The sequence below is a fragment of the Vipera berus genome (assembly GCF_964194415.1).
Source record: "Vipera berus genome assembly, chromosome: 1".
NCBI classification, from domain to species: domain Eukaryota; kingdom Metazoa; phylum Chordata; class Lepidosauria; order Squamata; family Viperidae; genus Vipera; species Vipera berus.
The window spans coordinates 131801780-131819460 of record NC_138202.1 but is presented as its reverse complement, the minus strand read 5'-3'; the positions used below and the strand labels follow the sequence as shown (position 1 = coordinate 131819460).

General features: G+C 38.3%; 1 protein-coding gene across 2 annotated transcripts in view; it reads left to right on the top strand.

Annotated features, from left to right (window-relative positions):
- Positions 1–17681, top strand: part of MYLK (myosin light chain kinase) — a 195133-nt gene that overhangs the window by 122321 nt on the left and 55131 nt on the right. For both annotated transcript variants that reach the window (XM_081315205.1, XM_081315201.1), the window contains 2 exons: positions 7381–7497; positions 11669–11740. In XM_081315205.1, coding sequence (XP_081171331.1) covers positions 7381–7497; positions 11669–11740 — 189 coding nt within the window. The remainder of the gene's footprint in view (positions 1–7380; positions 7498–11668; positions 11741–17681) is intronic.

The window sequence follows — 17681 nt, the reverse complement described above, 5'->3', positions numbered from 1 at the left end:
ATTTGCTCAAGTTAAATATTACTTCACACTGATATTATTTGATAATTTAGCTTTTACTACTCTACAAGGATGTTAGAATTCAATAATATTTAAACAATGAGTATATGCTAATTCCCTCAAACCTATAGATTAAATTATAATGTAAAAGTCATCCAATTAAGTTCTAACTGCAGATATTAGAACATTCTTTGCCAAATATTAGAGCAACTTTTACTTATCTGGAAACCCCTGGAAATCCCAGGATTGCTAAAGACCATGGTGGCTGGGAAGTTTGGAAGTTATAGTCCCAACCATTTGAAAGGCCCAGGCTGAAGGAGGCTGAAATAAGACCTCCTTTTACATATACATTTTACATACAAAGTAAGATGAAAGTGAATGCTCTTGATGTAAAATAATTCTAGTTGTATTTCTTTTACTTCTCTCTTTAACTTTTTTATTTAACTATATCTTACTCCTTTTCTGGAGTTTATATAACATGATCAACTGAAAGAAAGTAGTATAAAGACTTTGTATACTTCCAGGGAGAAAGAGAGAAAGAAATGATTGTGTAAGAAATGATTGTGTATTGCCTCAAAAGGCATTGGAACACCCTGAAAAGATTTAATATACTGAAATACTTGAACTAATGACAAGATATTTTTTTGATAAGATTTATCTTAATATCTTACTTGAATTCTGCAATCCATATTTAAAATTGTCACTTACCACTGGTATATGTGAGCTTTCGGCAAATAAAGGTATAAGAGATAAATTGTAATAATCACTTTGCTATTATTTTAACAAAAATAAAAAGTAAATACATGCTTTTGAAGTTAAATAAAGCCCTTTTTCTTCCCAAGAGCCTGTTGCACTCCACTGAGCTGTAACACTTTTGTCATCCCTCATCATTGGATATGCTGGCTGCTGGGAATTATACTTCAGTACCATTGAATGATCAGAGATTCCCCATACTAGCCACAGTTCCAACTTAATGATCAGGGTAATTTTGGGGAAAAGTAAGATCAAGGGTGTGCATGTTCCTTTTTCCATTGATGTCTGTCCTTCCAATACCATCAAAGTTAGCTGGTTGTCAGAGAGAGAAGTTGTAGTCAAATCGGCAGTGCTGGCTTGGATTCATCTTCCTGACTGCCACTCTTAGTACCAACAGCACAGGTGAACAAGGGCAGAAACCTTGAGGAGAAGAAATGGAGCCACAGCCATATCAGAGGTGGGGCCTTTAGAGGGTATGAATCTTCAAGACTACTTAGACCACTGTGTTGACTTCAACAATTCACAATTAAATAAGGCATGTGTTAGAACAGGGTATGAATTAGATACGGAGTTTGACATGATGAACTCAATTGTTGATATTATAGCAAACAATTTTCTCATTACTGTACTTACATTTCCATCAGTTAACAGGAGGCAGGGGCATATAGCAATAAGCTATTTCTCATTCATTTATGCATAGTCTGGGGATAACAAGTCTCTAAAAATATTAATTTCCAATAAAATTCAATGTCAATTCAGGAGAATTATGGTGTTAATGGTGTTCTTAACTGTAATAGTATTTTAATTTTTTTATTTTACTAAATCTGTACATTCACTTGACCTAGTTTTCACATACATGTGAAATCTAGGATTTCATACTTCAGACTGCAGTGTTGTGTATCATAAGATGGAATGCTGCTCTATAAAAAACATTTTTCCTTGTAGATGTTAGAAATGGGCCTAATTACTTTTCTGACATTGTCCTCAGCTCCCTTATTTTTGTGCTCCCAAGCATGTCTTCAGGTCAATCTTGATTCCTAGCAATGGAAAAGAACTAGAATTTATAGTCTCCTGGTTTCTATCCTGCTGCTTTTAAACAATACTATATGCACAACCAGGGCTTTTTTTCTCATAGAACGCTCAGAACGGAGTTCCGGCACCTTTTTTGGATGGCACCTTGTAGGGTAGGCAAGGCAGGTTGTATGACATGTGTGAGTTCCGGCACCTTTTTCTTTTACAAAAAAAGCACTGTGCACAACTGCCCCTCCCTTGGGTTATTCTATCATATAAGTGAGGCCAAAGTTATAGAGAGGACTTGGCCTTGGGCTGTCTCTAGGTAGCTCTGTACCTACAGTATACTGCTTCATTTAGTATGCGCACCAAATTAGCAAGCCATTGGCTATGATATTTCTAGGCTACCGTTCAATGTATTTTGAATGTATTACAAAAATCATTGCAGAGAAGTTGATAGAAATCATGGATCACAACATCTTAAACACCCAACTTTTCTAAAATTAAAATGCAAATACAGCAGAACCTAGAAGAGTCCAGTCAAAGAGGGTGGAGGAAATTTTCTCCTGGAGTCATAATTCTTTCATTGGTTTTATCCATTTACTTACTATATGCATGTGTGCATACTTAAAAGGCAGTAACTGAGTTTGTTTTAATAACTATATTAAGCCCTCAGCCTATATCCTCGTTCTCACTATATATATATTTTTCTTGTCTCAGAGTTATTCATTTGGCTCTGCTATTCTAGTTTTTGCTCTGTTACAGATTAAAGTAGAAAAAGTATAGATGACATTTGAAGTTTAAATAAGTACTATGCCCAAAGCAAGAATATAATTTAGTAACTTTAAGACATCAATCATAGGAATCCTGTTTAAATGCAATGAGTGTATGCATAATTATATAATTGTTATCCATTTCTTTAGCCAAAAAAGGCAGCTTATAAAAATTATTAATCAGATAACCCTGTACTTAGGCTTGTTGTTGTTAGCTGCGAAGTCGTGTCCGACCCATCGCAACCCTATGGACGATGTTTCTCCAGGCCTTCCTGTCCTCTACCATCTTCTGGAGTCCATTTAAGCTCACGCCTACTGCTTCAGTGACTCCATCCAGCCACCTCATTCTCTGTCGTCCCCTTCTTCTCTTGCCCTCAACCTTTCCCAGCATTAGGCTCTTCTCCAGTGAGTCCTTCCTTCTCATTAGGTGGCCAAAGTATTTGAGTTTCAACTTCAGGATCTTACTTAGGCTATTGATCTAAAAATATAACATGAAACGGTGAGGGAGGGACTAGATGGCAATTGCATGAACTACATAGGAAAGGGAAGGAGAGAAAAAAGAGTAAGATTGTCACAAAATGAGTTAAAATTATCAGGCAAGTACTACTTCTCAGTGACTAATATTCAAAGAAATACATACTTTTCAGTACAGTAGTCTTGACTATATTTCTGGAATACAGTATAGGCTACAAAATACGAAGTCCTATCCATTTCCCCTGTTCAGGGGAAACTTTATGGAAATGCCATGGATTCTGCTTTGCCAATTTATTCAGAAGCCTAAAATGGATTTTAAAAGAGAGCTTATCTTCCTTTCTAAAAGAAGATATTCCATTAACTAAATCAGATATTCAATTTATAGCAAAGCCCATATTTCGTACCCATATTATTTGATCCAATTCATATAATAATGCCAATTTCTTTAACACAAATTATATGTAGAAGGTTCTGCTATCAATTTTTATATGCCAGTCCTTCCTTAGCAAGATTTCTTCTATAAATAACTGTTCTAGTAATCACTGACTGCAGAATGATTGCTGGGTAAAATAAATAATTGATGAATTAGAATTATATTTTCTATTCTGCCATGATTATTCAATTTTTCTGAGAGTGTCTACCCATCGTAGCAGATTGATAGGGTAGGCATTCTCCAGTACCTTTTTTAAAATGTTCCCATTGAGTGGGACCCAAGAAGTGTGCCCTTTTTTTTGTGTGGCTGCTTCTACCTTATGGAAAATCCTCCCTCTGGTGATCTGGCAGGCCCCTACCCTCTTAACCTTCTAAAACAGGGGTGTCAAACTGCCAGCCCATGGGCTGAATGCGTCACATGGAAGCCGTGCCCACCCCAGCTCTGGCAAGGGGAAAAAATTGTGATACTTCATGACACATCATGTGATGCGGCAAGTTTGACACTCCTATTCTAGAAGGTCATTTTTTTAAATCCCATTTATATCCCGCCCTTCTCCGAAGACTCAGGGCGGCTTACATTCTAAAGCACAAATCAATGTGCTTAGCAATAGCCTTCATTCTAGGGCTTTTGCCCCCCCCCAAGTGGCATTATTACAAAGTCAGCTTATTGCCCCCAACAATCTGGGTCCTCATTTTACCTACCTCGGAAGGATGGAAGGCTGAGTCAACCTTGAGCCTGGTGGGACTCGAAGCTGCACTAATTGCAGGCAGCTGGTGTTAAGGAGGCATTAGCCCACTGCTCCACCAAGGCTAATGTGACATGGCAAGTTTGACACTCCTTTTCTAGAAGGTCATCAAGACTTAGCTTTTTACCCAGGTAAAAGGCTGGGGTACAGGGAGAGTGTTTAGTATTGGCCGTTGGGGTATCTCAAGGTAATGGCTGAGGTTTTGGTTGTATATTATGGTTTTATTTGTATATTAAAATTTTTATAGCTTGAGAATTTTATTGTCGTGAGCCACCCAAAGTTGTGTTTTAAGATGTGTAGCCATACAAGTCTTTTAAAGAAATGAAAACAAATTATGCCATTTAGTAAATGTAAAGATTATCTGAGAGATGTTTCTTATTCAAAAATGATCTGGGAATATTCCTGCATTGCTTTGCTTTTTTGATGGGGGAGGGGGGGAAATAATCCCAGTATGTGTATGTTCCAGTACAATACCTGTATTTCCAACACTGATAGCCTCTATTCTATGTGCGAACTTTGTATTCTGTATATTCTGTACACCCATTTTTTTCTAAAACCACATACAAGAAATGGCCAGTAGCCTTAAAAATAGTGTATGGAGTCTTTGTTCTGCATTTCTGCATCAATTTTATCCCAGGGTTTATTGTAAAAGAGCAAATGAATACCAATAGCAAGATATTTTTTTTTACATATTTGGAAACTCACAATTATTTTAGAAACATTGGATGCCACATATAATGATGAATTGCTCATTCTCAGGATGTTGCTTGCATTGCCAGATGCTTTCTTAGTGGGAGTTAGGGTAGCTCTGGTTCCTGACCAGCTGGGACCATAATTTTCTAAATTCTTTGATGTTTGTAGTTTTACTGAACAGATGTTTCTGTCCTTTATCTGAAGTATTTTAGAATTAGGGGGAAAAAAGCATAAGAGTTTCTTTAGAGCTGAGTAGATCTGGGAATAGTCCCTGTGGAAAACAGATATCCCAGCCGATTCCCATGTTATAGCACAAATCAGTGTACAGAAGAAGTATAAGATACATCTTCTACTAAGATTACCAAATTATAATTTGGAGACTAGGGAACTGTCTCTCGGTGCGTCAGTAATGTGAAAAACGAGACTGCTCATTTGCTGTTCTTTTTCCTTTGTTATATCATTTTTCCCAGTCTCTTGTAACAAGTAGAACTCTGATGCTTTATCTACTGCACACACCATCAAAAAGTCAAGAAAGTGACAGAAGGAGCATTTGATTTTTTAAAAAACATATCTATATTTATGGTCCAGATCTGGAACCTTACTTGTGAAAACTATTGCTCTTTATTAATTCATGGAACAGTGTACTGTAGGGGCCTTAATGCATTAATGTGTTTTTGCAGGATACAAAATGGATATTGTAAAACTAGGCTATAACTGCATCAGATACTTACCATAAGTAGGTGCTAAAATGAAGTAGCATACTTCAGCAGGAATGCATAATGTGACTGTAAGAGGAAGAAGACAGCTGAACTTAAATTCCCAACTTTGGTTACTTGTATGCCTCAGCCTTGGTTTTTCAGATTTCAGCATCTCAATCACTTTTTTTTAGATTCCTTGGGGTACATAGCAGGAGTTATTACAGCTGGAAAAGGGAACATGTTTTGCTGGCCAAGATAGGAAAGTAAAACACAAGAGCTACCCTGTTTTGATGCTTTGCATATTTGTTTTGAAGACAACTGACTATCAAGCTGGCAAGAACTGGAAATCTTTTGCCAAGTTTGCACTATTTCAGTTAAATCAAACATCACCTTCAAATAAGTCCAAAACTCAAGAGTGTCTTAAGAGCGTTTGAGCATATAGCTCTATGCTATAAAGTCTATGAAAGATTGGATCCTTCCCACAGCGTTGGGAAACATGTTCTCTTATAATCCCAGCTATAAACATTTTGACCATGTTGTGCCTAATGCACTGAATTTGCTGCTTCAAAACATTGCAGTGCTCATTTCAGACATACAAATTTCATAACACACTATTAGTTGGTTGACAGCTATATAAACAAATCAGAGAAGGGGTAGATCAGCTTTTGCAGCACTGCTGTTGTTCTCTCTCCTGGGATTTTATTTTGTAAGGTGCCAAAAAATTCAGAATTCCAGACTGGAGTCACCAGACAAAGTTTTCTCAGAACTATGAGAAAAGAATCTCATCTCTGGAGGTCAACAAGGGCTTTTGTGGAGGAAATACCAAATGTTTCATTGAGAGACATATGGTCTCCCAACCCAGGCAATGAAGCAATTACCTAGGTCATAGAAATTTTGGAAAATGTTGTGTCCTTAGTAAACATAGCTAGCTTTGCTTTTTGTTTGTACATTTACTTGAAGTACTTTAAGGAAAACCCTTGTGCATGATTAAAGCCTGGGACATCAAATATTTTTAATTCTAAAGTGAACATCCTCTGCCCTGACATTTGGAGAAAGAGAGAGATTGGCGTTTGTACTGTGATGAGCAATCAGAATTGACTTGACTGTATTAAGTTCTAAACTAGATTGAGTGGTCATGGTGGTATAGTATGTTGTATTGTTCAAGTGACTTTTTTCTAGAATAGGGATGCAAAACATGGTTCCTCAGATTTTCTTAACCTATAATTCTTAGCAACCCCAGGAACAGTTGATGTTGAGGGATGCTCCCACAAATCTGAAGGCTACTAGGTTTATAAACACAGTTGGATTTGGAAACATGTTTTCTCTTTGAATCAACATCTTGAATAAAGTTGACAGAAGCAAAATCTATAGGAATAGTTTCATGGTCATCAGTCATATTATCTGGAAATTTCTGGATGCTGTAATTCCAGCATATTTAAGAGAACCAGAACAAAGGATACTGTTTGAATTGTTTATATCTTTCTGTGTTCTGGCTGAATATGCCCAAATTGTTGACTTGAAATTGCACTGGAAAAGAAGAGATAAAGGCAGGCATTAAGGATTTTGATGTCTTAATCATAACACCATCTTTAATTTCTGAAAACCTGTTTTCATGAATCAAAAGTAAGACCAAACTTTTGGCCTACAGAAAAGGACTACAAAGTTTCTCTTACGTTAGGAACTTTTTTTTTCATGCAAATTTAGAAAAGATGATGGTTTTGGTCTTATCAGTTCTTCATTGAGTAGAGTTCATTTCAGTTTAGATCACTGCACTTCTGTGACTTGTCTCTTGCTTTCCATTAGGCTCACTGTGCTCACTGACCATTGACAAGGCCTTTCCTGAGGATGAGGGCCAATACAAATGCATAGCTGAGAATACTGCAGGAAAATCAGAATGCATTTGCAGCGTGCTGGTGGAAGGTAAGTACATGGACCCAAGTCTCAGTACTGTTCTTAAGAGTCCTTAGGTGGTACTATTCAGATTCTGTTTATGTCAACATTCCAATTCTTTCCTATCTTGGTTCCCATTCCTAAAACTATGCCAAAAAAAGGGGGGGGAATCCTATTAGTTTCTTTCTGCTCCATACTCTTTCCATATTAAATTGGCTTTTGAATGGGACATTAAACCAGCTAATCATGTGTCTATATTGTGTCTCAATTAAAGACCCTCCACGCTGTCAATTTTGTTAAATCTGAATTTGCTTTAAAACCCTGTCAGCATTATTAATACAATTATGGAATATAATTATCAAGACTATTTCTGTATCAAAGAAACAGCTATCTTTGGAGCATTTTAAATGATGAGTTACTGCACATAAGATAAAATTTAATTGTAACAAACTAATAGCACAGGTGAAGTAAAGAGAGAGAAAAAGTGAAATGTTTCTTGTTTTAGTGCTTTGTTGTTGAATTGGAACTGTGATACAAATTTGTCAACCAGGATAATAATGAAGAGAGCCTGTGCTATTCTGTTCTTCTGGACATGCCTGTTTCTTAGCTAGTTTTCATCCACAACCCTTAATGCAAGCAGACAAAACCAACTCAAGCTTAAATCAAAGTGCATGTGGCTTTAATGGCTGCATAGATTATCCCTAAGACTTTTTATTTAGTCAGTATATTAATTTTATTTTACTTAAAACCTGCCTTTTAGCAATTTATTGTTTTCCATAAAGGAATTTGGAGATGACCTTGGGGAAGGAATTCATATAAACCTCAGCAGCCCAGATAAGCAAAAGGGGTGGCGAGGAGGGGAGTGGTGGAAAAAACACTTAAGATTGCCTTCCCTTGATTCCCTTTAGTGTAAATGGGAAGAGAGAGAATTTATGTCAGTTTTTGAGATTCTTTTATTAATACCTAAAACAATAAAGGGACACAGTGGCTCAGTGGGTTAGGATGCTGAGCTTGTCAATCAGAAGGTCAGCAGTTTGGCAGATCGAATCCCGAGTGCCGCGTAACAGAGTGAGCACCTGTTACTCGTCCCAGCTTCTGCCAACCTAGCAGTTCGAAAGCACGTAAAAATGCAAGTAGAAAAATAGGGACCACTATGGTGGGAAGGTAACAGTGTTCCATGCGCCTTTGGCATCCAGTCATGCCGGCCACATGACCACAGAGACGTCCTCGGACAAGCGCTGGCTCTTCGGCTTTGAAACGGAGATGAGCACTGGCCCCTAGAGTCGGAAATGACTAGCACATATGTGCGGGGGAACCTTTACCTTTACCTTTAAAACAATAAAAGAGTTGGTGTCTGTTTCCTGACCTGGTCTGGCTCAAAAGGCTGACGTTTTCACCTATCTTCTCTTTGGGGTCTATTAGACTGAGTTGTTTCGACATGGCTACTCTGTCAGTTTCAGAACTAATATTTGGACTCTATTGATTCATCACCCTAGGATATTGTTTGTCAAATGGGAGAAGTTGGCAGGATTCAGATATCACCCTAAGTTATATAACACTTATAAAGTAAAAGATAAAACAAGTTAATGTAAAACCAATTACATCCCAATAACACATCCTACTCCAAATTAGTTCTTAGTAACTCCTTCTTTCCAAATCTGATTGTTCCATATAATCCATCATCATAGCTAATAGTCCCTGATAGGCATTTCATTAATTAATTGTCTAATTAGTTTTTAAACCCATTACGTCAGTCGTATAAGTAAGTACTTATACTACTCACGTGCAATGGCACTGGACTCTGCAAATTAGTTACACATCACTGGATGTTTTAGTTTTAGAATACGGGAAGAAGAAAAACATTACACAAGTACTCCTCATCCACAGTTGGAACCAGCAACTTGATCCCTAAGTGAACCAGTTGGCAAGTGAAGCTGCAACTGCATTGCAATCCTTTTTCAGCTTTCCTTTGCTTTACAGACCTATAAAGGTTGTGAATGTGAGGATTGGTCATAAAGTTACTGTTTCATCTTGGGCATAACTACAAACTGACATTTTACAAAGCATTCGCTAAAGGAGGACTATTCTGTAGATTTTTGCTCATATACAGTAGTGGGATTTCATATAGTTTTCCAGTTCTTGCTGCAACCCTTGTAGGCTTCCTAAACCTGCTCTGAAAATAAGTTCCTTATAGATTGCAGGTTTCTGCAGAATCTTGAGGGGTAAGTGAGGGAAAAATTGTCATGTCAGCAGAGGTCATTCTGTGTGTAGAACAATACAACTGAAATTTCCATCACCAAGGTCCTCTGGCTGTATACCTTCCTCAGTCATGCTGACTAATTTGCAATGAATTGTGCAGATGACACTCAAGACAGATATGAATCCCTGATTTTTTTTAAAAATATCAATTGTTCCATTCATCATTTGCACAATTGCTTTATTTCAGGTACTGGCCTTCTCATCTTCTTCACTATTGGACAGTGAACAGCCATGTGCTAAATTCCAAAGACATTAGTAGAATGTCGGTTCTCAGTATCCAGTTATTAGTCACAGATATATTTGTCATCTCCATTGTTCCTTCTTTAATGTCCCCAATGCATCTTTTTGTTCACATGTAACTCTTTAAGCCATCTGAGGATAATTTAAAATCTTGGCATTAGATCAAAGCCCAGTAGATCAAAGCTTTTTGCAAGATATCTTGCAAGATCCTCAGTGTCTTTATAAGGTTATGTTGCATCATTAGAACAAGTTAGTTCTTGTAGTTGTTTAAGGCAAATTTGTTTTGAACTTTAACTCACCTTTACTCACAATGAAATTAGAACAGTACCATAGCATTTCGCTCTCCAGTTTCCATTAGATTATTATAAAGTTATTAGGTAGTCACTTATCATACAAAGAAGCAAAGATTCGTATTTGTAGGAAACCACTGCAGCCAGTATAATGAAGTGCTGCTAAATAATAGGAGTTTTTTTGCTACCATATTAAATTCTGCCATGTCCAATCATTCCTTAATAATTGAAACAGAAACTTGAGAGGTAGCTCATATCCAGAACAATCACCATTTTTGCTTTAAATTTATACTAGAAATATCAATATTTGTTACTGATTTTGATTGTAAATTGGTACTGGAAATAAAGGCAGCTATTGTTTTGCAAAGATGCACCAAAATTTAAAATCACATTATATCTTTTTTCCCCCATGGAATTTCAAGTAAGACACATAGTGTTTCCATTCAGCACTGATCAGATCTAGATCAGTTCGTGTTCATCAAAATTATTGTAGTATATGCCCTTGTTAGTAACTTGCTTAACCAGACCTATGCATTAGATTAGTTGTTTCCATGCAGTAGAGTATTGTGTTATGTTGTTTGCTTTGCATTGTTTTGTTTTAAATGCTTGGAACTGATTTTTATTTGCCACAAGTAAGCACACCAGTGACTATTTACAGCAATCAAAGGTGTAAGATTACTACAAAAGACAGAATACATAGCTGATGCCAAAAGAATGTTGTAATGCTTGAATATATCTTCCAATAGTATATGTACATACTCTGTTGGTTTCACTATTGCTTCTGGTTAAATACGTTTTTGCAATGATACAGAGATACAAACATCTTCTTTGTGTGTGAGTAGAACATACACAATGTGAGTGATCTTCGTGGAAATAGTCTTGATTTTCTTGAAGTCTTTAGCGTAAAACCCTGATATCAGCCCTTGTGGCTCTACTCCAAAACTGAAACTTGATCAGTTCTTAGAGCATTAGCTCAATAGACTTATTTTTCCTAACTCCCTTCATTTAAAGCCCTCTTCAGCAGATTCATATGTTTCTATAGCAAAAAAACCTTCCGCATGGGACATGACCCAAATAACCTGTATGCATGCTTTGAGTAAAGTAACAAGATGGATGTTTAAAATTTAGAGATTTAAAGAGTTCTAATCGTCACATTTCCTGGGGAGCAAAGAAAACTATTTTCATTCTGTTTTTCAAACTTTTAGCCTGTCCCAAGTCATCGTTATTTAAATATCACAACAGCCGACAATCTCCATTTGCTTTCTAACCCAGTTAGAATCAAATGGCAGACAAATCAGAGTTCTCTTTTCATTGCAGTTATTGCTCTTTAACTCAAAATGGTGATTTGGTTCTTAATTATTGTAACCTCCTCCTCCTCTCCCCCACTCCCTGCAACCTGTTTCCAATTTTAGAGTCTTCAAAGTCAACGGAAAAGAAGACCAAAAAGCCAAAGACTTCACTGGGTTCTGTGCATGGAACAGAAAGTAGGTATCTTTGCTTTTTCTTCATTGTTTCTAAAATTATGTAGGTGCTTTGAAGTCATTTTCCATAACTGTGATTTAAATGGTCTCTTTCAGGTATATATATATTTTTATTTTTTATTTTAATTCCATTTATATCCCGCCCTTCTCCGAAGACTCAGGGCGGCTTACAAGCTTAGCAGTAGCCTTCATTCTATGTATATGCCTGCTTGTTAGGGCTTTCACACACACCCCAAGCGGCATTATTACAAAGTCAGCTTAATTGCCCCCAACAATCTGGGTCCTCATTTTACCTACCTCGGAAGGATGGAAGGCTGAGTCAACCTTGAGCCTGGTGGGATGCGAACCTGCGCTAATTGCAGGCAGCTGGTGTTACTTAAGGAGGCATTAGCCCACTGCTCCACCAAGGCTCTTATATAGCAATTAAATCTTTTTTAAAAATCCTGACTGGGGATTTGAGGAGTTCCCAAACTGGTTGAGATGGTCAGTTTGGAACATCCGATTATAATAAGACAAAAAAAGTTGGCTGGCACTGCTGCATGGATCCCAATGCCTTAGATTTCTCCCGTGTGGTTGTTCCTCCGTTTCCCCAACAGACGAACAACCAATGTAATCATTTTCACTATGTAAACAGGTAGCTTGAGAAAATCTCACAGAATACTTTGCACCTAGTTAAGTTGCCTCAGTATCAACTTTTCTGTACTGAACCTGGAAATATGTTTAAAAATACTGGAGATACTCAGATATAGTTCAGATACTGTGATGAATGAATTCCATTCCTTTATTCTGCCAGAAAGCCTTTTCTTCCATTACCTCTCCCCATTCTGTCAAATATCCAAAGGTAAGCCATAGTGTAACCAATCCAAGAAAACCAAGATCATGGCATCCGGCCCTCTCAATTCCTGGCAAATAGATGGGGAAGAAATGGAGGTAGTGACAGATTTTATTTTCCTGGGCTCCGAGATCACTGCAGATGGGGACTGCAGCCAAGAAATTAAAAGATGCTTGCTCCTGGGGAGGAAAGCCATGGCAAATCTAGACAGCACACTAAAAAGCAGAGATATCACCCTGTCAACAAAAGTGCATATAGTCAAGGCTATGGTCTTCCTAGCTGCAATGTATGGCAGTGAAAGCTGGACCATAAGAAATGCTGAGCGCCAAAGAATTGAGGCCTTTGAACTCTGGTGCTGGAGAAGACTCCTGCGAGTCCCTTGGACTGCAAGGCGATCAAACTGGTCAGTCCTAGAGGAGATCAACCCTGACTGCTCTTTAGAAGGCCAGATCCTGAAGTTGAAACTTAAACACTTTGGCCATCTAATGAGAAGGAAGGACTCACTGGAGAAGAGCCTAATGCTGGGAAAGATTGAGGGCAATAGAAGAAGGGGACGACAGAGAATGAGGTGACTGGATGGAGTCACTGAAGTAGTAGGCGTGAGCTTAAATGGACTCCAGAAGATGGTAGAGGACAGGAAGGCCTGGAGGAACATTGTCCATGGGGTTTCGATGGGTCAGACATGACTTCGCAGCTAACAACAACAACCAATCCAGAGGGTCCTTTCTATTAAAAAAATGACACCTTCCAATTATAGCAAATGATTCCCCTTGCAGCTTCATAACCAGCCCCTAATCCTACTTCTACCTTTAATCTTACCTTAATCCTACAACCTTTTGACAACTTGAGCTTCTCTTCTTTTTTGAGGAGGGTGACAGTGATATCCTGACATTGTACCAGTGGGCAAGGAGAGTTTATGTGATAGATTCTTTTAGAGAGGCAGAAGGGATTATTAGTGTTTATTTTGTTGTTGTTGCTGCTGTTGTTGTTGTTGGTATATAAATCCAATCTGAAATTCATATATATATATGTTTTCTGAGGGTTTCGCGGGTGTTTGTATGTAGATCTTTGGTCATTGGTTTTTTTCCCCACGTAGAATTGGAGGTATCAGGGCAACGTTTCAACGAAATCTCATCCGTCATCCCCAGCCTGAGGATGACGGATGAGATTTTGTCGAAACGTTGCCCTGATACCTCCAATTCTACGTGGGAAAAAACCCCGAATGACCAAAGATCTACACACACACACACACACACACACACACACACACACACACACACACACACATGTAAATCTTTTGGCTTGCTAACACAAATTTACACAAATATGAGCTGCCACTGCTGTGGCTACTGCCTGTAGATGGCCTTGGGCTAGGCTGAAACAGGAAATAAGATTTGTCCCATGTCTGGGACTAAGCAAGTGTATTCTGAATGCTTAACAAACATTTAACATACATACATATATATATATATATATATATATATGTTTTCTGAGGTTTTCGCAGGTGTTTGTATGTAGATCTTTGGTCATTCGGGTTTTTCCCCACGTAGAATTGGAGGTATCAGAGCAACGTTTCAACGAAATCTCATCTGTCATCCTCAGGCTTCAGCTTCATTCGTTCAGCTGAAGCCTGAGGACGACGGATGAGATTTTGTCGAAATGTTGCCCTGATACCTCCAATTCTACGTGGGAAAAAGGAAATGAAAGGGACACGGTGGCTCAGTGGGTTAGGACGCTGAGCTTGTTGATCAGAAGGTCGGCAGTTTGGCAAGTCGAATCCCGAGTGCTGCGTAGCAGAGTGAGCGCCTGTTACTCATCCCAGCTTCTGCCAACCTAGCAGTTCGAAAGCACGTAAAAATGCAAGTAGAAAAATAGGGACCACTACGCTGGGAAGGTAACAGCGTTCCATGCACCTTTGGCGTCTAGTCATGCCGGCCACATGACCACGGAGACATCCTTGGACAAGCGCTGGCTCTTCGGCTTTGAAACGGAGATGAGCACCGGCCCCTAGAGTTGGAAACGACTAGCACGCATGTGCGGGGGAACCTTTACCTTTACCTTTAAGGAAATGAAAATTGCTTCTTATTTTCTACGGATAGAATTGTTGTACGTGTAGCACTAGTTCTTGGTTATCCTTGCTTTTCTGAACAACTTCAGTGTTGTCAGTTTCTTCTGACTTTCATTGAGGACATTGACTAGCTATGATATTTATGAGGCAAACAAGCTTCAGCATATATATGTTTTTGAGGACAATCAAATTGATTATGAACCATTCCACATAAATTTGCTGCTGTAATATAATCAGGGGTATACAAATTAACTTCTGTGATGGCTTTTTTCCCTCTTTCCAATTTGCAATTATGTTACAGACTGATTATTTTTCTTCTTTACAAAAATGTAAATGCTTGTTTGGGGTTTGGGAGTTGGCTGAGAAAAACCAATCTTCTGATTTGCTGATTAAATATCTAGCTCTATTCCTAAAATAAGAATTGAGAAAAGATTGCATGGGGAGGAATTTAGTAGTGGCATAAAATTGTTAATCAGGAGTTTCACAAGTATTGTGATCCCTTTAGTAAAGCATTGACCCTCCAAGAAATCAAAGAGAGAGAGAGAAAGAGAGAAGGCAAATTTCTCAGCCTCTCATAGCTAAAACACTGTGACATTAAGCCACCTAACTTCATTATACCTGGAATCATAGGGTGGTCTTTTGTCCAATGCCCCCTTCCCGCTGCTCAAAGCAGGAGTCTTCATACCATCTCAGACAAATGGTTGTCCAATTTTTTCTTGAAAACCTCCAGCAGTGGGAGCACCCACAACTCCAGGAGACAAGCTATTCTGCTGTTTAATAAACCATCCTGGACAAATGATCGTCCAATCTTTTCTTGAAAACCTCCAGCAGTGGAGCACCCACAACTCTGGGAAGCAAGCTGTTTCATTGATTAATGATTTTCACAGGCAGGAAATTCCTTCTTAGATCTCCCTCTGCAAAGCTTCCACCCGTTGCTTCTTATTTTACCTTCAGGTGCTAAGGAGGATAAATCAACAGTCTCTTCCCTGTGGCAGTCCTTCAAGTATTGGAAAATTGCTATCATATCTCCTCTCACTTTTCTCTTTATTAAGTTAAACAGCTTTGTTAAGGTAAATATATCGTTAGCCATTCTTCATAGGATTTAGCCTCCAGACCCCTTATCATCTTTATCATTCTTCTCTTCACACTTTCTAGGGCAGTGGTTCCCAACCTTTTCTATACCCCACGCCCCTAGAATGCTTCTGATACAGTAGTGGCCAAAATTGTGGAAACCTTTTGGGAAAAGTGTACAGTAGAAATGCCACCTTTGGTTAAGTTTCCACCAATTTTTCTTCTAATTTCTTTATAACTGTAGCCATAATACTATTTTACATCGCTTTCTGGGCAACCAGTCAATGCTTTGCACCATTACTTTAATTTTATTACGTTTTACAGGCTCACTAAATGAAAGCACAAAAAAAACCCCAACCAATTTGATAGCGATCACATAACACACTGACAAATGTCCTCCTCTCAGCTTCAGCACATGACATCAGTAACTGAATCCTACTGTGATCTGATTGGCTCATTGCCAAAACAAGATGACACCTGATTGGCTCTCTAAACAGTCATGCTCATTGGCTACAATTAGATGAAGGAAAGCTACCTAATATCAACCTAAGCAAGTTGTGCTTTCTTTTTCTGGTTATTTGGCTATAGGTTTTCATAGAATACAGTACAAGATAATTGAACAAACTTTGTTGCATTACATTCTTGATTAAATTATCTTTCCATTGATATAAAATGTTATGGTACTACTACAAAAAGTGTTATTAGCCATCAAACCTCAAAAATACACAATAGGTTTCCACAATTTTGGCCACTACTGTATAGTCTTGCACCCCTTACAAAAGTTCAAAATAACAGCAATGAATTATGCGTATACACTATAATTTTGAAAAGTTTTCGCACCCCCAGGAGGTGCAAGCAGTGCTGGTTGGGAAATCCTGTTCTAGGGCATCAGCATCTTTTTTTATATTGTGGTGATGAGACCTGGATGCAGTATTCCAAATGGGGCCTCATCAGTGCGTTATAGAGCAGTACTATCACTTCCCTTGACCTTGCTACTATCTCTCTACTGATGCAACCCAGAACTGCCTTGGCTTTTTTGGCAAGGCTGCAGCACACTGACTCATATTTAAGTAGTGTTCCATCAGGACACCTATATCCTTCCCACATTTTGTGCATTTGTTTTTTCCTACCTACATGCAGAACCTTACTTTTCTCACCACTGAACTACATCTTGTTGGATAGGACCCAAAGCTCTGTCAAGAACCTTCTGAATCTTGAATTTATCTTCCAAAGTCTTAGCAATTCCTGCAAATTTGATGAGCGCCTCTTCAGTCCCCTCATCTAGGTCATTTATGAAGATATTGGAAGAGCATTGAGTCCAGGACAAAACCTTGATTAACCCCATTGCATACTTCTCGCCACATAGATATAGTTCCATTGAGGACCACATGCTGAGTGTACTTAGCCAACCAACTACACGTCCATCTGGCAGTGATAGCATCAATCCCACATTGTTCTATCTTACCAAGATGTACTGTAGGCTGTGGTCTGCTTTATCAAATGTCTAACTGAAATCTAACAAGTATATTACATCCATAGCATTTCCTTGGTTCAATAATTCAGCCACTTTATTTTAAAAAGCAATAAGGTTTGTTTGGCATGACCTGTTCTTAACAAATCCATGCTGGCTTCTAGGAAAAACCTTGTATTTCTAGGTGCTCATAAACCCACTCCTTGAATATCTTTCCAGATGCAAAAGACACATGTAAGAAAGGAATTAAGCAGTTCTGCCTTCTCCCTGCAGCCCGTCTCCTTGCCATTGTTTCTCGCTAGTGGACTAACCATTTACTTGTGGTTAGTATCCTATATTGTCTTTATAACAGGTTTTGTGTTGTAAGGAGAAAGAAAAACCTTTTTTTCACACCAGAGCAACTAAAGATGAAATCTTTCTGTAGAAGGTTAGGGTGGAAACAAGATTGACACCATGACGACTTGTCCTTTAAAAATGTTTATTGTCACATCTTTGGGCCATA